General features: G+C 42.0%; 2 protein-coding genes across 6 annotated transcripts in view; one reads left to right on the top strand and one right to left on the bottom strand.

Moving 5' to 3' along the window:
• The window catches only part of MOB4 (MOB family member 4, phocein), a 53,701-nt gene extending 44,189 nt beyond the window's left edge, over positions 1 to 9,512 (bottom strand). The window contains exons 1-4 of one of the 2 annotated variants that reach the window (XM_004032996.5): positions 9,380 to 9,512; positions 8,581 to 8,745; positions 6,701 to 6,790; positions 6,373 to 6,621 (exon numbers count right to left, since the gene is read on the bottom strand). In XM_004032996.5, the coding sequence (XP_004033044.1) occupies positions 6,571 to 6,621; positions 6,701 to 6,790; positions 8,581 to 8,745; positions 9,380 to 9,382 (309 nt within the window). In that variant the 5' untranslated portion in view covers positions 9,383 to 9,512 and the 3' untranslated portion in view covers positions 6,373 to 6,570. Of the gene's footprint in view, positions 1 to 6,372; positions 6,622 to 6,700; positions 6,791 to 8,580; positions 8,746 to 9,379 lie in introns of those variants that run through there. The other variant, XM_019021931.3, reaches the window with a different exon arrangement.
• HSPD1 (heat shock protein family D (Hsp60) member 1) lies at positions 9,393 to 23,253 on the top strand. Of its 4 annotated transcripts, none has more exons than XM_019021925.3 (12): positions 9,393 to 9,660; positions 10,971 to 11,146; positions 12,436 to 12,688; positions 14,451 to 14,533; positions 15,076 to 15,171; positions 15,575 to 15,668; positions 16,333 to 16,501; positions 19,530 to 19,629; positions 20,588 to 20,833; positions 21,344 to 21,518; positions 21,799 to 21,977; positions 22,641 to 23,253. In XM_019021925.3, exons 2-12 carry the CDS (start codon positions 10,973 to 10,975, stop codon positions 22,791 to 22,793), a joined length of 1,722 nt encoding a protein of 573 aa, XP_018877470.1. In that variant the 5' UTR covers positions 9,393 to 9,660; positions 10,971 to 10,972; the 3' UTR covers positions 22,794 to 23,253. The 4 variants fall into 4 exon arrangements, with proteins under 4 accessions (XP_018877470.1, XP_018877469.1, XP_004065430.2 ...); XM_019021924.4 differs by having other exon boundaries at positions 9,636 to 9,821; XM_004065382.5 differs by lacking the exon at positions 9,393 to 9,660 and adding an exon at positions 9,914 to 10,038.
• Positions 23,254 to 23,526: the final 273 nt, after the last annotated feature.

Below are 23,526 nucleotides of genomic sequence, written 5' to 3'. Positions count from 1 at the left end.
CCCTTTGACGTAGCAGTTCTATAGGAATTTATCTTATAGATATGCTTGTTCAAATGTACATATTTAGTTACACATACATTTATTCATTGCAGAAGTGTTTCTAATAGAAAAAGGTTAGAATAACTTAAATATCTATCATTGCTGGGGGGGCATCCTGAAATAAATTATGGCTTATCCATATAATTGAACATTATACAGTCTTAAAGTGTCTTTATCTATAGATTAATCCCAGAGACCAATTGTTATTGTAAAAAAGCAAGGTGTCAAATGTTATGTATGGAATGTTATTTTTTAAAAAAGAAAAAATGAATATATATTTTATATACATAAGATATGTACATATATAGTACACATTTACATATATGTGTATATACATAAAACACCTGAAAGGAAGAATACAAAAAGTTATACTAGTTACTTCCAAGGATGGGACTGGGTGGCTGGGGGACAAGGATAGAGAGCATTCTTTTCAGTGTATATAATTTTAAATTTTTACATGAACATATTATTTATTTTTAAATAAATAAAAGTTTAACAACAAAATAATAGGCTTGACTCAAAACGTTAAGAGGCAAATCTAATGCCCTTGTTTTGCAGTTCATTCATAAGTTAAGAGGGGTTAGGTAATTTGTCAAATGTAGCAGAACTAGTATGTAAGCAACACAAGACAAGAGCTGGGATTGATTGGGCTCTCTCATAGAGGTTGCTTGAGAGTAAAGGAAAATATACTTAAGCTGGGTGTGGTGGCTCATGCTATAATCCCAGCACTTTGAGAGGCTGAGGTGGGTGGATCACTTGAGGTCAGGAGTTCAAGACCAGCCTGACCAACATGGTGAAACCCCATCTCTACAAAAAATACAAAGAAAATTAGCCAAGTGTGGTGGCACATGCCTGTAATTCCAGCTACTCAGGAGGCTGAGGCAGGAGAATCGCTTGAACCCGGGAGGCGGAGGTTGCAGTGAGTCGAGATCGTGCCATTGCACTCCAGCCTGGGCAACAAGAGCAAAACTCCTTCTAAAAAAAAAGGAAAAGGAAGGGAAGGGAAGGGATTGGATTTAAATACTCGTCACACAAATAAGTCAAAAGTTCAAAACTCCATTTTTGTGTGGGTGCAGTGAAAACAGTAATTAACTTGCTGGAGGAAGCATGACTTGGTATCACACTGAAGAACAAGCTGGTGGCTCATATAGGAACAAAGAACATACTCTCAGGCAGGTGAATAGGTACAGAGAGGACTTGCCTTATCAGATGTCAAACTTAAATATAAAGCTATTTACATTGAAAGCAATGTGATGGAATAGGGAGGTCAATGGAACAAATTATTAAACCCAGGAATAGGCTTATTTAGAAATTTCGTGTATGATAAAGGCAACATCTCTGATTTCTGGGCATAGAGAGAAGGGAGGTCGGGGGGTGGTGTGCAGGGAGAAGAATGGATAATCCAGCAAGTAAAGTTGTGACAACAAGCTACTCATTGATTAAAAAAATAAAGTAGTCCTAGCTTCTCTGGAGGCTGAGGCAGGAGTATTGCTTGAGCTCAGGAGAGCAAGAACTGCCTGGAGAGCACAGTGAGACCCCATCTATGAAAAAAGAAAGTCAGATACATACACCATTCACTAAAAAACAAATTATGTACCTGTAATTCCAGCACCTTGGGAGGCCAGGCAGGGAGGATCACTTGACTCCAGGAGTTTGAGACCAGTCTCGGCAATATAGTGAAACCCAGTCTCTACAAAAAATACAAAAATTGGCTGGGTGCAGTCGCTCACACCAGTAATCTTGGCACTTTGGGAGGCCGAGGCAGGAGGATCACCTGAGGTCAGGAGTTCAAGACCAGCCTTGCCAACATGGTGAAACCCCATCTCTACTAAAAATACAAAAATCAGCTGGGCACAGTGGCGGGTGCCTATAATCCCAGCTACTCAAGAGGCTGAGGCAGTAGAATCACTTGAACCCGGGAGGCAGATGTTGCAGTGAGCCGAGATCGCACCACTGCACTCCAGCCTGGGCAACAGAGTGAGACTCCGTCTCAAAAAAAAAAAAAAAAAACAAAAAACAAAAATTAGCAGGGCATGGTGACATGTATGTGTAGTCCCAGTTACTCAGGGGGCTGAGGTGGGAGGATCAATTGAACCTGGGAGGTCAAGGCTGCAGTGAGCCATGATAGCACCACTGCACTCCAGCCTGAGCACTAGAGGAGGACCCTGTCAAAAAATAAAAAATAAAAAATTACCCACGCATGGTGACACAGGCCTGTACTTCCAGCTACTCTGGAGGCTGAAGTGGGAGGATTGCTTGAGCCCAGGAGTTCGAGGCTGCAGTGAGCTACAGTCACACCACTGCTCTTCAGCCGGATAGACAGAATAGGGCTCTGTCTCAAGAAAAAGAAAAATATCCCAGCACTCTGGGAGGCCGAGGCGGCGGATCACGAGGTCAGGAGATCAAGACCATCCTGGCTAACATGGTGAAACCCCGTCTCTACTAAAAATACAAAAAAATTAGCCGGGCGTGGTGGCAGGCGCCTGTAGTCCCAGCTACTCGGGAGGCTGAGGCAGGAGAATGGCGTTAACCCGGGAGGCGGAGCTTGCAGTGAGCCGAGATCGTGCCACTGTGCTCCAGCCTGGGCAACAGAGTGAGACTCCGTCTCAAAAGAAAAAAAAAGAAAAAAAATTATTTCTTTAGCAATTCTGCTAGGCAGGCATCACAATAGGACTGCTTCTGTGGTTCAAAAATTCTCTTATCCTTCTGATTTAGTAGGTTTGGATGAGGCCCTGAAATTTTAAGTTTACCAGGCAATTGCAAAGATGAACCAAGCTTTGTGAACTATTACCTTAGATATCAAAACTAATTTGCTGGGTCTTAGGAAAATAGCATTGGAGAATAATGGGAAAGCCATAGCCTTTGAACAGATTCCTTACTCTACAATATATTAGCCACATGTCCTTCGAACGATTTCTTATCTCTTGAGTCAAGGTTTCTCATTGGTAATACAGAAAAATCTGTGCTCCCAAGATTATGATGAGCAAAGCGTATTATCTAGCTGTGCGTGAGCAGAGTATGAAATTGATAATCCACTTAGACAATATAAGAAATAACTTTTAGGCATAATTCCAGTATCGAAGTTTGACAAAAAGTAAGCTTTAGTATACCAAAGGCAGTAACACGTGCATAAACATAAATATACATATAGTGGAAGTACCTACTACTTTACAGATGGGAAGATGATCAAAAGTTGAGATCATTATTCCATGCCATTTAAAATTTTAAATTTTAATTCCTCTCAAAATAAATATGGGACACAACCTTTAAAAGACATTATCAGACTAGTTTATGGATAATTAAACCTAGAAAATAAGTTTGACTACTAAGACAGCTGGTAGCTGATAGTTGAGCTTAAGGGTTGGTAATCAATTCTAGCGTAGGATTCTTTTAAGACAAGATCTCATTCTGTCACCCAGATTGCAGTGTGGTGGCACAATCTCGGCTCACCACAGCCTTAACCTCCCCACCTCAGCCCCTTGAGTAGCTTTTTGTATTTTTTGTAAAGACAGGGTTTCACCATATTGCCCAGGCTGTCTCGATCTCAAGAGACCTGCCCACCTCGGCCTCCCAAAGTGCTGGGATTACGAGCACAAGCCACCGCACCCAACCAAATTCTAGTGTAGCATTATTGGGTTTGAATCTTAAGTCTTCTCCCTAGCTGCTACAGCTATATCAAGCTATTTATCCTCTGCTTTGACTCAGTTTTGTTAAATTCAACACATGGTATACTAGGAACTTAAGTGCCATACATCATTTGGTACTACCCATTCCCCATACCACAGTGGGTATCACCAGGATTAATTGAAATAATGTGTATTAAGTGCTTAGAATTAACAAAGTAGCAAAGGCTATAAAGGATCAAGTTTTAAACAGTAACATCTGGAGATGGACTGTGTCTGAATCCTGGCTTTGCCACTTACCACTGAGCAACCTTGGTTATTACTTAACCCCTTCTATGCCTTAGCTTTCTCATCTGCAGGGTGAGAACAGTACCGATCTCATAGGGTTGTTGAAAGATTAAACCAATTAATACATGAAAAGCACCTTCAACAGTAACCAGCACCTAGAAAATGCTCCTGTTAGCTATCCTATCACACAGTGCTCACCCCAGAGAGAAGGCACTCAGCCAATGTTAGCTATCATTCATATATATATATATACACACACACACACGTATATACATATATGTGTGTATATATCACATATATATGTATATGTATCATATACTTTTTTTTTTTTTTCAAAACAGAGTCTATGTCACCCAGGTTGGAGTGCAGTGGTGCAATCTTAGCTCACTACAACCTCCGCCTCCCAGGTTCAAGCCATTCTCCTGCCTCAGCCTTCCAAGTAGCTGCAATTACTTGCCTTAGATTTTTTTTTTTAACCAAGTTATGTAGCAGTGTTAAGTTTTTAAAAATGAAATGAGCCGGGTGCGGTGGCTCACGCCTGTAATCCCAGCACTTTGGAAGGACGAGGCGGGTGGATCATGAGGTCAGAAGATCGAGACCATCCTAACATGGCGAAACCCCGTCTCTACTAAAAATACAAAAAATTAGCAGGGCGTGGTGGCAGGCACCTGTAGCCCAGCTACTTGGGAGGCTGAGGCACGAGAATTGCTTGAACCCGGGAAGCGGAGATTGCCATGAGCCAAAATCATGCCACTGCATTCCAGCCTGGGCAACAGAGACTCCGTCTCAAAAAAAAAAAAAATGTTCACTCCAGAATTAAATTTTCCTAAAATAAAACAAGACATAAAAAAACACTTGGAGGATACCAGAGCAACTCCAGTATTGCTAAGTGGCCTTAGATACTTGGTCACTGGATGCTGGGCAGCTTCAGGTGAAGATGGTGGTCACTGAGGCTCAGGTAACCATGGAGAGCTTCTCAGCACTGTTCTTTCCAATGCAATACAAAACAAAGCTTAAAAGACGCAATGTATCTGGGCAGTTAATTGGGGTGAAACTATGGATTACAGCTGAGCCAAGGGAAAAATGTACCACAGCTGAGCGGGCTGACCCTGGTGCGCTCACTGCTTTGTCACTGCTGCTGGCCGCCAAGGACGATCACCCCTCAAGGACTATGTGATGCCTTTTTCACGTTGTCTTTCAGAAACTTGATAGGACATCATATGCCTGATATTAGATGCCAGTATCAGGTTAGAAACTACACTGAAGTCTTCCTGTTTCCCATCTCAACTACATTGAGGTCACACTGACCAGGTGAGCATGTGGCTGTTTTCCAGCCGTGACAAACTAGTGTCAAATAGAAAAGCATAAATATAACCCATCACCATTAAAAAAAAAAAAAAGGCAATGTCCTAACTTTAATGTACAGAAGTTGATTTTCCAAAATATTGACCAACTCTTTAAAGTTCTAAAAAAAAAAAAAGCTGCCAGGTATGGTGGCTCACTCAGGCCTGTGATCCCAGCAGTCTGGGAGGCCAAGGCAGGCATACTGCTTGAGCCCAGAAGGTTCGAGACCAGCCTGGACAACATGGCAAAACCCCATCTCTACAAAAGATACAAAAATTAGGGCATGGTGGTGCATGCCTGTAATCCCAGTCACTCAAGGAGGCGGACATGGGAGGATCACCTGTGCCTGAGAAGAAGGTGGAGGCTACAGTGAGCCATGACAGTGCCACTGCACTCCAACATGGGTGACGAAGTGAGACTCTGTCTCCACAAAAAAAAAAAAAAAAGAAAAAAATGGAAAGTATAATTCTTCCCTCAATTTACATGGTACTTGTGTACCTGGGAATTCAGTATACATTAAACCATGCAAAAAATACTTTGTATTTATATAAATTGGAGTTACGAATGAAGACCTGTATCCACAAAGTATTGAACACCTTAAGACCTGTAACTCGTTAGCTTGTTATATTTGAAATCTGAATGTTGCCGTGGTGGCTCACGCTTGTAATCCCAGCACTTTGGGAGTCTGAGACCAGCCTGGGCAACATGGCAAAACCTGTCTCTACTAAAAATACAAAAATTAGCTGGGCATGGTGGTGCACGCCTGTAATCCCAGGTACTCGGGAGGCTGAGGGAGGATAATCACTTGAACCCAGAAGGCGGAGGCTGCAGTAAGCCAAGATTGAACCACTGCACTCCAGCCTGGGTGACAGAGTGAGAATCTGTCTCAGAAAAAAAAAAAAAAAGTAAATCCATGGCTTGGTATCAGTATCAATCATGTATTAAATAAAGCTAAATTCAGTGTGAAAATGCACCTACGTAGAAAATCCTGTTTCCCAAAATTCTCTGCAGGTTACTTGAAAAACAGAAAAAAAGCATAAACTAGAAAACCCTAAAATCATCTTAAAATAACTAAAGATTAACCACTCATTTACATATTTTTATTTGGAAATGTTTATATCAGTACAAGGAAACAATTTTGGAGACACTGGATGTCATTAGTTATCATTAGTTTATTATAAAAGAGAAATATGGAAATTATTTACATGATGAAAGATTTCAGAACTTCAGTGGAATGGGCAGCTTCATGTTGATGCCATTTCAATAGTGACTTATTTCAGTCTACGTACTTTCCAAGAATGTCACCATCTCTAAATAGGAAATAATCCTGCAAGTGAAAAAACCATTAGTTAAGACAACTAATTGCAAATATCTGACTTCTTTTTAGAATTATTAAGTTTACACACCTTGTCATCTAGAACTACTTTGGTGCCTCCATATTCTGGGAGAAGAACTTTATCTCCAACTTTCACGCTAACTGGTTGAATCTCTCCACCCTTAAAAAAGGAAGGATGTTTATTAGCAAAGATATCTAGTTCACCCAAAATAAACAGTTAACTTTTAAATCACTACAACTAATGAAACATGCTCACTCAAATCCAATTATATTAAAAATATATTTCGTGACTAAGTGATATGATTCATACTAGAATTGCAGATCTTCACTCAAAAATACCACTGTAGTTAACACTTTGAAATAATACACAGTGGCTTAAACTAAAACCTGAATCCAACGTAAAAGTTCAAGAAAATATTCTGGAAAAGCTAACTTTAGTTAACTAAAGCTAACTTTATAACTGTTAAATATTAACATAACTTATCAACTATATGAAATAAACCTGCAACAGTAGCCAGCACCCAGAAAATGCCATATACAACTGGTCATATTTTCCTTCTTTCAACATACAAAAATTTAGTATTTTTTTGGATTTAGAACATACTCTTGTGATTGTTTTGTTCCCTCCAAAGAACAGATTTGGGGAAAGGGACTGCAGCTAAGTGTCCACTCCCCAAAGTCTTCCTATTCCTAACTCCATGACAGCTCCTCAGTAGGGCTTTCCTCCTCAGAAGCAACTAGAACAATGCAGTTAACATTATTTGGCCCCAACGGCGTTTACTGTGTATTTTGGCTGAGATCTTTAGAAGCCCGAGGCCTAAACAATTAACTGAGGAACATCTAAAACAGGTGTGTGCAATCTTTTGGCTTCCCTGGGCCACACTGGAAGAACTGTGTTGGGCCACACATAAAATACACTAACATTAGCAGTAGCTGGTAAGCTTAAAAAAAATTGCAAAAGAAATATCAGGTTTTAAGAAAGTTTAGGGATTTGCGTTAGGCGGCATTCAAAGCTGTCCTGGGCTGCAGATTGGACAAGACTGACCAACCTGTTCCTCCGATAGGTATACCACTAAGGCCCCAACTGGTTAAGATTAGGGCAATTTCAATGTGTTAGGGGTTAAACAAACAGTCCAAGTTTCCTCTCAATTCTTAAATGCCCCCTCATTTTACCTTGAAGCACATCTTTTGTATTTATTTATTTTGTAGACAGGAGGTCTCATTATGTTGCCCAGACTGATTTTGAACTCCTGAGCTCAAACGATCCTCCTGCTTTGGCCTCCCAAAATGCAAGGATTACAGGTGTGAGCCACCACGCACAGCCTCTTTTGTCTTATTAAAAATTTAGAATGTAAGGCAAATACTGATCACACTAGGCTACCAAATTGCTATTGAGGGCATTTTTTTTTTTTTTTTTTTTTGAGACAGAGTCTCGCCCTGTCCCCCATGCTGGAATGCAGGGGCGCCTTGCAACCTCGGCTCCTTGCAACCTCCGCCTCCAGGGTTCAAATGATTCTCCTGCCTCAGCCTCCCCAGTAGCTGGGATTACAGGCGCACGCCACCACACCCGGCTAATTTTTGTATCTTTAGTAGAGACGGGGTTTCACCATGTTGATCAGGCTGGTCTTGAACTCCTGACCTTGTGATCCGCACACCTCGGCCTCCCGAAGTGCTGAGATTACAGGCGAGAGCCACCGCACCCGGCCTATTCAGGACAATTTTTAATACTCTGAAACTATCACATAAAATAAGCGTCATAGCATTGGTCATATAAAATAAGCAACTTTATATTAGTCATTTCCCTTTAAGAAAGAGATTAGAACCAAAGCAGTTAATGATCTTGAAAACGACATAAACTCTACTTAATAAGCGACTTTTAATACTCCAGAATTACTTCTTTTCCCTCCACTGCACACTATAAAAAATAGTTCCACTGCAGCCCCCATTTACCTTTCCTTTAGAACCCGATCCAACAGCGACTACTGTTGCTTGCAATACTTTTCCTTGAGATTTTTCTGGAAGCATAATGCCTCCTTTGGTTACAGTCTCAGCAGCACTCCTTTCAACCAATACTCGGTCAAAGAGTGGAAGAAACTTTCTAAACGCTTGTCCTGCCTGTAGAAGAGAAATGTTTTGAAACAAAAACTAAATGTAATCACATTATCAACAGGCAACGCCACCGTGCTATACATCTCAACACGTTTTGGCTTTGAAAGTTAACACCAAACCTCAGCTTATTCGTTAAGGAAACGCATTTGAATGTACCAACCAATATTCCAAGTTTAATTTCCGATTCCTTACGTCTGTTAGGGGTCGTTGTCGCTCCTCCGGTGAGCAACCAGACCAGCTTTAAGGTCAACCTTAGTTTATTCCAAGGTCAAATGTTTTCCTTCTTCAGGTTTTTCCAGAAATTTTCACGAAACGCTGGGTCAAGCTCCCTGCCTGGCACCATGATTTTTACCCAAGATATTACACATCCACAAAGGCCCTGCAGAAGCAGGTGGGACGCTGCGCGTGCGCCCGGGTTCCCGCCCCCCCTGCCTTACACACCGGCAGCACACGCGCGTGCAAAGAGCCCTGGGGGAGAAAAGGGTCGGGCGGGCCTTGCCGCTCCAAGGTGCCAGCGGGCGCTGGTCACTGAGTGGCCACCAATCCCTCCCGCCCAGCCCAACAAAAGAGGGGCGTCAGGGATCCCCGTACGCCTCAGACAGGCCCGGGCCTGCAGGCCTCGGGGCCACGCGGGACTCACCATTACTCCCTCCGCCTCAGACTCGTACTCCGCTCTAGTGTAGCGCCGCAAGGAGACTCGCAGTCCGGCCCTGGCGACACGTGAAAAAATCACCCAGCGCGCAGGCGCGGTCGCCCCAGCCCTCGCCGCTAGCCCCCCTCGCCCCTCCCAGGGAGGGAGGGCGGTCGCCCCGACGCGCACCGCGATTCGCCCCAAGGGCCCTGCGCAGGACGCTGACGCGAAGACTCGGAGGCGGAAGAAAAGAGGAGCTGTTTCTAGGCTTTTCTAGGCGCCCAGCCGAGGTGAAAGAACTACCCCTTCGTCCCCTCCCGGAAATGACGCGATTTGACCCTTGAGCCGTAGGGAGCGCGGCATTTTCCGGAAAGTTCTGGAACCGAGCGAGGCCCGGGAACTAGACTAAGCCGGCCGGAGAGGGCTGAGCGCGCTAGCACACCCTGCGCGGGTAGGGAGGGGCGGGGCTCGCGCGCAGGGTGTGCAGATTGCAGGGCCCCGGCTGACGGGAAGTGGGTGGGAGCTGCCTGCACACGCGGTGCCGCGGGGCGGGGGTAGAGGCGGAGGGAGGGGACACGGGCTCATTGCGGTGTGCGCCCTGCACTCTGTCCCTCACTCGCCGCCGACAACCTATCTCGCCGCGCGCACGCCTTGCCGCCGCCCCGCAGGTACGCGGCCTTCCCGTGCCACCTCCCCCCGGCTCCTGCGACCCCAGAGTGGGCCTTCCTCCTCTGCGGTCCAGCTGGAGGGTGCGGGCGGCGACAACCTGGAGTTCCGCACCGCGCCGCGCCGCGCCGCAGGCCCAGGCCTGCGGGTCCAGGCCTCGCGGGTCCATGCGGGTTCCATCACGTGCGACGCGGATCCTGGACCTCGGCTGGGCGCGGGAGGGACAACTCGTGGGGATTGAATTTGGGGGATTGTAACCACTTAGGCCTGCTGGTGCAACCTGCGCCTGGCCGACTTCAGGGAACCGGGGAGGGTGGTGTACGTGAGGGAACCGCTTTTTTCCCCCGCAGGCAGCTGGGATACCGCGCCTGCAGTCTTGACCTTGCTGGGGGCGTTCGGAAAGAAGGACACGTGGGCTCGCGCCGAGTGGGCCGGGCCGCCGCCCCCAGCATCGCGGCCTTGCTGGTTGCTCTGTTACAGTAGCCTTGGCTGGATCCATGGAGACACTTTGCTGAGCGGCTTTTTGCACCGTCAGGAATACTTTTAACTTCCCTGGTCACTTGGATTTGTAACTTGCCTCTCTCCGGCTGACTTGGTTTCTCAGGGGCCACAGTTGGAGTGGGTCTGCCCACAAGGCCGTTTTCGCGGTGAAAGATTAACTCGTTTTTGGCGGCAGGGATAGGTGGCCGTGGGGAAGGAGCTGCATGTGCTTTGTGCTGGTGCTATAGGTCAGGCGCCGGGGCGGCCTCTTTAGCTTGCGCTAGTGGCTGATGTTCCGAAGCTGCGGCGCCTTCCGTCATTCAGGCGTAGTGGCTGGCGGAGGTCAGCCAGGCTCAGCATCTCACGTTGCTTGCTCTGTTGCACAGGTGGGCATGTTTGTTCTGCAGCGCACCACGGGTGGTAGTTCTGATGATCTTTTTGCTTCCATCCCCAGAAATGCTTCGGTTACCCACAGTCTTTCGCCAGATGAGACCGGTGTCCAGGGTACTGGCTCCTCATCTCACTCGGGCTTATGCCAAAGATGTAAAATTTGGTGCAGATGCCCGAGCCTTAATGCTTCAAGGTGTAGACCTTTTAGCCGATGCTGTGGCCGTTACAATGGGGCCAAAGGTACCGGTATTTTTATTTTATTGTAATTACAGTATTATTAATAGCATTTTACTCACAAATAGTCGCACTGAACTATTTAACAGTACTTTCATATCCATTTTTGAGAGAACTCAGTTTACATGTAAGAATTCTGAAGTATTGGTTAGCCTTTTTTTCTTGGACATGATCTTAAAGCTTAAACTGCTTCAGCCAGATTTTCGAAACTATTTTGTTCAATGTGTGATGTAATCGGGTAGTAACTTACAGCTCAAGGTGGATTCTTAAACTCGAGGTAGAATTTCGCTGGCTTAAGTTAAAATTTGGATCCTTTCCCAGTAGTTCATGCCAAGTGTAGAGAGAAGAGTTTAATTTATCTTCCATAATTCCTTAGGTATGTGCTCGTAGGTGCTAAATTTTTTTTTTGGTTTATTGTAGTAAAATGTACACAACATAAAATTACCATTAAGTGTGCGCTTTGGGGACATGAATTACGTTTATGTTGTGCAGTCATCACCACCATCCATCTCCAAAACTTTTTATATGGGAAAATTGTAACTTTGTACTCATTATACAGTAGCTTCCCATTCTCTCCTCCACCCCAAGATGCTAGTTTTACCCATCGGTTTTCTGCTGTTCTCTTGTTCCAAAGCATATTTAAAATAAGTCTCATTTAATAGGGGTAATGTTTTGAGGAGGCCTTTGAAGGTGGTGTGCAGTCAAGTGGTGCTTCATTTCAGTTTGAAGACAGTTCAGATATCAAGTGATCCAACAACTGCCTAAAATACAACATTTGTACACCTCACAAATAGAAAGTAGCAGCTTTAGTTCAAATCCAAAGGATGGCCAATAATTGTGCCATGGTTGAAGTTTTATGTTGAGTGAACCTGGAAGAGCACACTACTTGCCTTGATGGTTAATATTTTAGTTAAACGGATTTTAAAACAAGTCACATTACTTTAAAAGATAACAGGCACTAACTAAAACTTAAGTATAAGTGATAGGAAGATTGTTTTATTCTTTGTCTTGTGTTCTTGTTCATTTTATAAGATGACAAGTTTTAGTCCCTAGGATTTTAATCTCCTAAATTACCTAGTTCAAAATTATGCTCTTGGCAGAGAATCAGGTCATTTTGTCTGTAGACAAAGAATGTCGATAAACTTGCCCTTGAGATTCATGCTGCAAGACTGATAAAAATGACACAACTTATGTTGAGACTTTGAAGTAGTTGCTTTATTATGAAGACTGCTCATTTTTTAAAATGTAAATCATCCTTAGGGTATGTCTGATCCTGTTACATTTTTTTCTTCTAGGGAAGAACAGTGATTATTGAGCAGAGTTGGGGAAGTCCCAAAGTAACAAAAGATGGTGTGACTGTTGCAAAGTCAATTGACTTAAAAGATAAATATAAAAACATTGGAGCTAAACTTGTTCAAGATGTTGCCAATAACACAAATGAAGAAGCTGGGGATGGCACTACCACTGCTACTGTACTGGCACGCTCTATAGCCAAGGAAGGCTTCGAGAAGATTAGCAAAGGTGCTAATCCAGTGGAAATCAGGAGAGGTAGGAATGTCTGTTGTCACCACGGTGTTCTAAACTTCAGTGTGCTTTAAGGCATTGATTCCTTGGACCTAAGGAAAGTGTTAACTTGAGGAAATTAATCCTTCTCTCATTCCTCCTCTTGGCCTGGAGAAATCTTAAACTGGGTTTTCCTTTAGCAAGCTTGGCTGTATGGTGCGTAGGTACTGTTAGGTAATTTTGATATTTTACTTTGTTGGTTTCTTTTGTTTTTAGAGACAGGGTCTTGCTCTGTAGCCCAGGCTGGACTGCACTGGAACTCCTGGGCTCAAGCAATCCTCCTGCCTCAGCCTCCAAGTAGCTGGGACTACTACAGGCACTCATCACCATTCCTGGCTAATTTTTAGTTTAGTTTTGTAGAAAGTAAGACTAAATACACTGGATCATTCAGAATGTCAGAAAGTAATGTTTTCCTCAGTTTATTTTTTCTTAATAGCACACACCATGTTATTGGTTTGTGTTTTGTTAGTGCTTGTAACTAGAGTGCAACTTAATTAACAATTTGCTCCTCATCATGAGGTTCATGGCAGTATAGACTTAAATTCTAGTCCCATGTTTGTCATTTATTAGCTGTGTGCTAAGACTTGGTTTTCCTATCAACAGAATTGCTATGTATATCTAGGGTATGTTAGGGTTCAAACCAGGAACCCTCTTGTAAGTGAAGGTGGGGGGGAGCTATTGGTAATTTTTTGTCAGAATTGGCATACTAATTTATTACTACATTACTAATGTATCATTACCTCATCTATTTCAGTGTTTATGGGCCAAGTGAATATACTTCACTAAAAGCAGTTTTACTGTAAATCACTAACAAGTATTAATTGAGGTTATGAAGAGGACTTACCAACACCTTGCATTGGATTTTTTTTGAAGTAACAGTTCTCAAGAGAGCTAGCACTATTCCCAATTGAGCAAAATGGGACTGTTAAGACTGATGTAAAACAAAAATATTTTGTTAGTTCATAATACGTACTAAATTGAGGGGATTTCAGATAATTGACACCTGCAGAGGCATAGTCACAACAGATTCCTATCATTTAAGAACTGTACTTCTTGTTGAAAATAAGGGAGTGTTAGCCATTTTGGTCCTTTTTTGCATCATCTAATGGACATGAGAAGTGTCGCGGACCCTATTGGAAACAGCATGATTGGGTTAGGAATTTGCATAGGATGAGTTCAGTGGTGAGACTCTTGAAACTATACACATCTACCTTGTTTTAGTCCTATTTTCAAAATTTTGGCATTGTGAGATTTTATTTACTGTGTGAACCTAAAGTTACTGTTTAAGTACATGCCACGCAACTCTGTGTTATTAAGAAGCACTGTCTCAGAAGCTGTGTGTAAATTTAATATTAAGGCACTAAAGACCAAGCATAGGTACATGCCTGTAGTCCCAGCTACATGAGAAGCTGAGGTGGGAGGATTGCTTGAGCCCAGGAGTTCAAGACCACCTTGGGCAACATAGTGAGACCTTGTCTACAAAAATAAAAGAAGCTGAGCATGGTGGCTTGAACCTGTGGTCTCAGCTACTCCCTTGAGCCCAGGATGTCAGGGCTGCAGTGAGCCATGATCTGTGCTACTGCACTCTAGCCCGGGCGACAGAACAAGACCCTGTCTCAAAAAAAAAAAAAAATTTTTTTTTTTTAAGTTAAGGCATTAAAATATTTGTCACAAGTCTCAAGATTTCTACTTGACATAGAAGCCATGAGAGAAATAAACATTGTAATGACATATATCGTTGAACTAGGTGTGATGTTAGCTGTTGATGCTGTAATTGCTGAACTTAAAAAGCAGTCTAAACCTGTGACCACCCCTGAAGAAATTGCACAGGTAAGGACTTAACATGTTATACGTTTTTTAAAAAAAATTTAATGGCATGTGTGATTTTTTTTTTTCCTTGATCACACCAATGTCAGAATAACAATACTACCCAATCATCAATATTAGAATCATTGTTTCTTACTGCTAAAACCTTTGAAAAGAATTATGACCATAATGGTTGTCATTTAGTTCTGCATGTGGTTGTCATTTTAGTTCTACATGGCTGTAAAATGGATTCGTATGATTGTGAAAATGTTCTTAGCCATTGTCAAAGGTGCATAAGTTTTGTCAGTTTGTAATGAAGTCAGCATTTTTAAACTTTTTGTTACAAGAATAGTTTTATGTATCATTATTCTTCAAAACAATGTAGTCAAATAATGAATCGGAAAAGAGCAAAGAACCAGTACTTCATGAAAACTACCATAACGTAAATTCCCCTTCTCTCCCCTGGATGGAAGTATCAATTTGGAAGTTACTAGGAAAAGGTAAGGGAACTGACTGAGGACACTAGCCTTACCTTTTAATTTCGAAGAGTAACTGGATTATTTCAGGTTGCTACGATTTCTGCAAACGGAGACAGAGAAATTGGCAATATCATCTCTGATGCAATGAAAAAAGTTGGAAGAAAGGGTGTCATCACAGTAAAGGCAAGTGTGTTTGTATTTTTAAAGATAATTTTGAGTTATCTCATGATCAAAAGTTTGAGTTATCTGATCATCAAAACTGAATTTTTCAAACAGAAAAATTGTTTTAAAAACAGTGCTTTTTTTATTCCTTCATATGTAGTCTCATATGTATAGAATAAAGTACTTACTGTGTTTTATGTGAATTAGCCTTTGCTGCATGAAATGAATCCATCCTAACTTAAATGATTATTCAAATAAGCACTTTTGGGATTTTTTGCAGAAGTGTAATTGGATGTCCTGGGCTGTTTCATACTCTACCCTGCATCTCTTATGGCCAGAGGGGTCTGTTTTTATTAATCTGGCCTGTAATTCCATGTTTTGTGTTCAATGAAATCCATATATCTAATTATTTGACTTTTCATAGGATGGAAAAACACTGAATGATGAATTAGAAATTATTGAAGGCATGAAGTTTGATCGAGGCTATATTTCTCCATACTTTATTAATACATCAAAAGGTAAGAACAAATCAATAACTGAATTATTATTATTTTTATTATTTTAGACAGAGTCTCATTCTCTGTTGCCCCGGCTGGAGTGCAGTGGCATGATGTGGTGGCGCGTTGCTCACTGCAACCTCTGCCTTCTGGGTTCAAGTGATTCTCTTGCCTCAGTCTCCCAAGTAGCTGGGATTACAGTCACACGCCACCATGCCAGGCTGATTTTTGTATTTTTAGTAGAGATGGGGTTTCACCATGTTGGCCAGGCTGGTCTCTTAACTCCTGACCTCAGGCGATCCACCCACCTTGGCCTCCCAAAGTGCTGGGATTATAGGTATGAGGCACTGTGCCTGGCCAATTTTTGAATTTTTTAATAGAGACAAGGTTTAGCCATGTTGGCCAGGCTGGTTTTGAATTCCTGGCCTCAAGTCATCTGCCTGCTTTGGCCTCCTGAAATTTTTAAAATATACTTTCTAATATGTGTCAAACTATAGGTATTAGTTGGTGTCATCCTCTAAAAAATAAATGTATATATTCCAAAAGTTAATGCATATGAGAAATGAAGGAGGAAAACCAACTCACTGGTGAATTTTAAAGTGTATTGGAACCTTGGTTTCGCTTTTCATTTAAATGTATTGCAGTCATTTTTTGTATATTTTTGAAATCTTCATTATTTTTACAGGTCAGAAATGTGAATTCCAGGATGCCTATGTTCTGTTGAGTGAAAAGAAAATTTCTAGTGTCCAGTCCATTGTACCTGCTCTTGAAATTGCCAATGCTCACCGTAAGCCTTTGGTCATAATCGCTGAAGATGTTGATGGAGAAGCTCTAAGTACACTCGTCTTGAATAGGTAATAAGCAGTGGTATTTGTTGATTTATATTTCTCGGTGAAAGACAGAATTATTTGTATTGCTGTTTGCAGTTTCCATCATGTGTACCTCCACATTTGATCCAGTTGGGTTTGTATCTAGAATTGTAATTGTGTAAATCAGGTGTGCTCTAATGTATCCTTATGGTTGTGTTTCTGAAAGGAACCCCAAAGTCTTTACTACTTTGATCAGCTTTCTCATAGAATAGACTAATTTAGCACATGGGTACCTTTCTGTATTTTGCAAGTGTTTACAGTTGTTTTGAAGGCACATGACTGAATCTTGTATTTTTTTTTTTTTTTGTGACAGAGTCTCACTCCCTGGCCAGGCTGGAGTGCAGTGGCATAATCTTGGCTCACTGCAATCTCCATCTCCTGGATTCAAGCAGTTCTGCCTCAGCCTCCCAAGCAGCTGGGACTACAGGTGCACGCCACCACACCTGACTAATTTTTGTATATTTAGTAGAGACAGGGTTTCACCATATTGGCCAGGCTGGTCTCAAACTCCTGACCTAGTGATCCGCCCGCCTCAACCTCCCAAAGTGCTGGGATTATAGGTGTGAGCCACTGCGCCCGGCCTTGTAATTTTTTTATTTTTTATTTTTATTTTTGGAGACAGAGTCTCTGTCGCCCAGGCCAGAGTGCAGTAGTGCAGTGGCTCAATCTCTGCTCAAGCCTCCTGGGTTCAAGTGTCAATCTTGTTTTTTGGTTTTTTTTTTAAGATTTTTCTGGTTAAAAATATGTAGATTTTCAGAATATTATTTTGCATAGAACAGGGAAGTAAACAACTAACTTCCAAATAACTCAGAGCCAGGCATGGTGGCTCACAGCTATAATCCCAGCACTTGGGGAGGCACAGGCGGGTGGATCACCTGAGATCAGGAGTTCCAGACCAGCCTGGCCAACATAGTGAAACCCCGTCTCTACTAAAAATAAAAAAATTAGCAGAGCATGGTGGCGTGCACCTGTAATCCCAGCTACTCAGAGGCTGAGGCAGGAGAATCACTTGAATCTGGGAGGCGCAAGTTGCAGTGATCCGAGATTGTGCCGCTGCACCCTAGCCTGGGCAACAAAGCGAGACTCTGTCTCTAAATAAATAACTCAGATGTAAGTGTATTTCACCATCGAATATTTTTATTTATTTTGAGAGACAGACTCTGTCACCCAGGCTGGGCTGCGGCGGCACGATCATAGCTCACTGCAGCCTTGAACTCTTGGGGTCAAGCAATCCTCCTGCCTCAGCCTCCCAAGTAGCTGGGACTACACACTTGCACAAGCACACTTGGCTGATCTTTTAATTTTTTTGTAGAGACGAGGTCTCAATATGTTGCCTAGGCTAGTCTTAAACTGTTGGTGAATCTTAAGTGATTCTCCCACCTCAGCCTCCCAAAGTGCTGGGATTACAGGCATGAGCTACTACCCTTGGCTGTGATCAAGTATTTAGTCTGTTGTTAAATGTTTACTAAATAGTCTGAAGTAGAGAAAATAGCACCCAATCTAAAATAAGGTGGGGTCTAGTCACTTATTTAAATCTACATTTTAAGCTATAGTTTACTATTAGTTTAAACTTTAAGACAGGTAATGTTCATGCTGCAGACAATCTAAGAGCATTATTAAAATGTTTGTTCTTCCTTATCTCAGAATTGAAGTATGTCAGAAGCAAAACTTTGCTTTCCATTTTGTTATAGTAGAAATGCATACATTAACAGGTACGTTTTAGACATTACACGTGCTCATCTGACCCAAAAGCTCTAATGAGCTGCCTTACCCTGGAATGTTTTTCTTAGCTTGGATTTGCTTTTTTGGAGGGATTAAGAAAAGACTTGGCTGGCCAGAAAAGACTTGGCTGGGCGTGGTGACTCATGCCTGTAATCCCAGCACTTTGGGAGGCCGAGGCGGGTGGATCATGAGGTCAGGAGATCAAGACCATCCTGGCTAACACGGTGAAACCCCATCTCTACTAAAAATACAAAAAATTAGCTGGGCATCGTGGCGGGCTGAGGCAGGAGAATGGCGTAAACCCAGGAGGCGGAGGTTGCAGTGAGCCGAGATCGTGCCACTGCACTCCAGCCTGGGCGACAGAGCAAGACTCTGTCTCAAAAAAAAAACCAAACAAACAAAAAAAAGACTTGAGGCCAGAAAAAAACAAGCCTACAGAGTTTTCATTAAGCCATTTTACTGCTAGTTGAAAAGTGGGATATCCAGTTTACATAGCATATAGCTTATTCCTCTGATTTTTATTTGGGTCCTTAATAAAATAGACCAGCTGTCTTGAAGTTTGAACATTGCTTCTGTTTCACAATCTGCTCTCAAATGGACATTTGATTACACATTCCAAGTATTCATTTACCTGGTAAAAATTTCAGGTGAGCTTAACAATACTGTCAGTTTTTTGTATAACATTTATAAAAGAAGTGAATTCAGAACATTGCTCATTCAAAACTCAGCATTAATATATGGAGATGTTTATTAAATGACCCTCAAATGTAATATTTAGTAATTATTGTTTTTCTACCATTCATAATAGTTATCACTGTATCCTATAACTTACTGTGATGTGATTTTTGCTGCTCGGCCTCCTGAGTAGTGGGGATTACAGGTGGCTGCTACCACATTTGGCTGATTTTTGTTATTTTCAGTAGAGACAGGGTTTCACCATCTTGGCCAGGCTGGTCTCAAACTCCTGACCTTGTGATCCACCTGCCTGGGCCTTGCAAAGTGCTGGGATTACAGGCCTGAGTCACCACGCCCGGCCAGGCCAACAGTTTATTAAGAAGGTAAACGGATATGGACAAGTATAATTAATAGAAAATAGCCTAAACTGTCTCAGATATTTCCTGTCTTAATTTGATCAAAAATTGCTAGGAAGCAAAAACAAAAACAAAAAAACACACAAAAACGAAACCAGATTACTTAGGGAGTCCTAAGTAATCTAGTAACAGCTTGAAGGGAATTAAACAGATAGGCATTTTTATTTCATTTAAATCTTACTATCAACTATTCTTAACAGGCTAAAGGTTGGTCTTCAGGTTGTGGCAGTCAAGGCTCCAGGGTTTGGTGACAATAGAAAGAACCAGCTTAAAGATATGGCTATTGCTACTGGTGGTGCAGTAAGTAAAATAAATGTGATAATGGTTTGCTGAATGTTTATACTTGTCTGGAATTTATAGATAGTTTAACGTTTCACAATTAGATTCTACAACTGTCTGTTTCTTTTGGCTCTTTGGAAGGTAGGGGTTGGATTAAATTCCCGTTAATTTGCCACAAGTCTGGCCTAAGAATGAGCTTATTGACTATTCTATATTGACTAAATCTTACTGACTGAATAAGGGGGTTTCCTTTTGTTTTTGTTTTGTTTTGTTTTGTTTTGGAGACGGTGTCTTGATCTGTCTTGACTATTCTTGACTTGATCTATATTGACTATTCTTATTGACTAAATCTGTGGGGTTTCTTTTTTTTTTGAGACAGGATGTCTTGATCTGTCACCCAGGCTGGAATGCAGTGGCACGATCTTGGCTTACTGCAACCTCCACCTTCTGGGTTCAAGCAATCCTTCCGTCTCAGCCTCCCAAGTAGCTGGGACTACAGGTGCAGTACCATGCCCAGCTAATTTTTTTACTTTTAGTAGTGATGGGTCTCACTATATTGCCTAGGCTTCTCAAACTTCTGGACTCAAGCAATATGCCTGCCTCCGCCTCCCAAAGTCCTGGGATTACAGGCATGAGCTACCGAGCTCAGTTTTGAAAGGTAGAAGTGTATGCTACAAGGGATGTAGGACTTGAGAGTCAAGGCCTATGGTCTTGTCCTGGCTCTACCAGTAAGTGTGACCTTCGATGTTTTTTTCTCAAGTAAGGCTGGTAATAATTACCAGAGTTGTGAGAATTGAGAAGTTGGAAATGCAGTGAAAGACTATACTCAAGTCTTGTTCTGGACTAACAGTGATCTTAAAATCTCTCATTTCAAAGAAATAAAGTATTTCGATGATTCTCTTGCATGGTATATTAATAAACTTTATATAATGGCAGAAACTGTAACCTACAACAGGTTTACGTTTAACTCTTCTTGTAGGTGTTTGGAGAAGAGGGATTGACCCTGAATCTTGAAGACGTTCAGCCTCATGACTTAGGAAAAGTTGGAGAGGTCATTGTGACCAAAGACGATGCCATGCTCTTAAAAGGAAAAGGTGACAAGGCTCAAATTGAAAAACGTATTCAAGAAATCATTGAGCAGTTAGATGTCACAACTAGTGAATATGAAAAGGAAAAACTGAATGAACGGCTTGCAAAACTTTCAGATGGAGTAGCTGTGCTGAAGGTAAGATTCATTATTATGAATAAGTTTCTTGGGTTCTGAGTCCAAGAATGATTTTGCTTCTGTAGTATTCCCCAGTAGTACCATGGAACTAAACAAATACTTGAGGAATTAACTTCATAGTGGAATTTTGTTTGTTTTGTTTTGAGCTCTTCGTCACCCAGGCTGGGATGCAGTGGTGCGATCTCGGCGCACTGCAACCTCCGCCTCCTGGGTTCAAGCGAATCTCCTGCCTTGGCCTCCCGAGTAGCTGGGATTACAGGCACTTGCCACCATGCCTGGCTAATTTTGTATTTTTAGTGGAGACAGGGCTTCACCATGTTGGCCAGGCTGGTCTCAAACTCCTGACCTCAAGTGATCCACTCACCTCAGCCTCCCAAAGTGCTAGGATTACAGGTGTGAGCCACCACGCCCACCCCAGGATTGCTTTTTAAGTAAGCTGCTTTTAAATGACTTGGCAATTAGCATCTTGAATGAAGAGGCCATACTAACTGGAATTCTTTTCGTCTTTAGGTTGGTGGGACAAGTGACGTTGAAGTGAATGAAAAGAAAGACAGAGTTACAGATGCCCTTAATGCTACAAGAGCTGCTGTTGAAGAAGGCATTGTTTTGGGAGGGGGTTGTGCCCTGCTTCGATGCATTCCAGCCTTGGACTCATTGACTCCAGCTAATGAAGATCAAAAAATTGGTAAAAAGTTACCTTTTAAATGAGTTTGTGGCCTGATTTTAGTTTTTGTTAGAATAATAATGTTGCAGTCCCCTAAATGGAATAGCACATTCATTTCCTGAATAACAGAAGTAGAATAGTGCTAATGTCGGAGCTAAACATGCATCACATCTTTTTCAGAGGAAATGATTTGATCTGCAGTAGTATTGGGATTTCCCTACATCAATATCCTCACAACTTATAAATGTGTTACAATATTTACAAATGAAAGTATTAAAATTTTGCTGAAATTTCTCTGTAGGTATAGAAATTATTAAAAGAACACTCAAAATTCCAGCAATGACCATTGCTAAGAATGCAGGTGTTGAAGGATCTTTGATAGTTGAGAAAATTATGCAAAGTTCCTCAGAAGTTGGTTATGATGCTATGGCTGGAGATTTTGTGAATATGGTGGAAAAAGGAATTATTGACCCAACGAAGGTAAATGGTTGAACGCTTTCTAAAAATTCTTTTGTTGTTCATTTTGTTAATGTATCCCCACATCCCAAATCTTTGATTTTGTCACCAGAAAAATAGTCTAATAGCAGTAGCAACAGCAATAGCTCTTGTGCCCATCAACAATTCTCATGTACATTTCCAGCACCTAGATATTTAATACTCCACTAAAAGGAAGCAGGATCCCTTGAGTAGCAGTTGAGTCCATGCCTGGAGGCAGGAAAAAATCAGGATGGATCTGGAACACCCTGTTCCTGCCTGGCAGTAAGAATACTTTCCAAGATACCCAGAACAGGGTTTTGTTTTGTTTTTAAGACAGAGTCGCTCTGTCGCCCAGGCTGGAGTGCAGGCAGTAACAACCTCCACCTCCTGGGTTCAAGCGATTCTCCTGCCTCAGGCTCCTGAGTAGCTGGGATTACAGGCATGCACCACCATGCCTGGCTAATTTTTGTATTTTTAGTAGAGACGGGGTCTCACCATGTTGGCCAGGCTGGTCTTGAACTCCTAACCTCAAGTCATCTACCTGCCTCAGCCTCCCAAAGTGCTGGGATTACAGGTGTGAGCCACCACGCCCAGACAGAAATTTTCAATAAGTCTTGCTCATATTTTACTAAGGGAAAACTAATGTTTAATTAAATTTTTTTCTAGGTTGTGAGAACTGCTTTATTGGATGCTGCTGGTGTGGCCTCTCTGTTAACTACAGCAGAAGTTGTAGTCACAGAAATTCCTAAAGAAGAGAAGGACCCTGGAATGGGTGCAATGGGTGGAATGGGAGGTGGTATGGGAGGTGGCATGTTCTAACTCCTAGACTAGTGCTTTACCTTTATTAATGAACTGTGACAGGAAGCCCAAGGCAGTGTTCCTCACCAATAACTTCAGAGAAGTCAGTTGGAGAAAATGAAGAAAAAGGCTGGCTGAAAATCACTATAACCATCAGTTACTGGTTTCAGTTGACAAAATATATAATGGTTTACTGCTGTCATTGTCCATGCCTACAGATAATTTATTTTGTATTTTTCAATAAAAAACATTTGTACATTCCTGATACTGGGTACAAGAGCCACGTACCAGTGTACTGCTTTCAACTTAAATCACTGAGGCATTTTTACTACTATTCTGTTAAAATCAGGATTTTAGTGCTTGCCACCACCAGATGAGAAGTTAAGCAGCCTTTCTGTGGAGAGTGAATAATTGTGTACAAAGTAGAGAAATATCCAATTATGTGACAACCTTTGTGTAATAAAAATTTGTTTAAAGTTAATAATTGTGTTAGTGTTTCCATGATTAGAAGATACTGAAAATTGAAAGCCAGTTGAAGGGGCAGGCTGGCATGTGTGTAAAACATTATCCTATCTATGATATTTTCATGTTTCTCTTTGTTGCAGACTGAACTACATTATTCCATTGATAATGGGGAAAGACAGTTTCTATTTTCCCCGGTGCAAGGATGTAATCTCTCTTGGAGCTGTAAAATCTGGGAGGTTGGAAGGAACTCCAGCTCCTCAGCATGGCCTTTGGGCTGCTGCTGCAAGCG

The sequence above is a fragment of the Gorilla gorilla genome, chromosome 11 (assembly GCF_029281585.2).
Source record: "Gorilla gorilla gorilla isolate KB3781 chromosome 11, NHGRI_mGorGor1-v2.1_pri, whole genome shotgun sequence".
Taxonomy (NCBI): Eukaryota; Metazoa; Chordata; class Mammalia; order Primates; family Hominidae; genus Gorilla; species Gorilla gorilla.
This window is presented reverse-complemented; position numbering and strand designations above follow the sequence as displayed.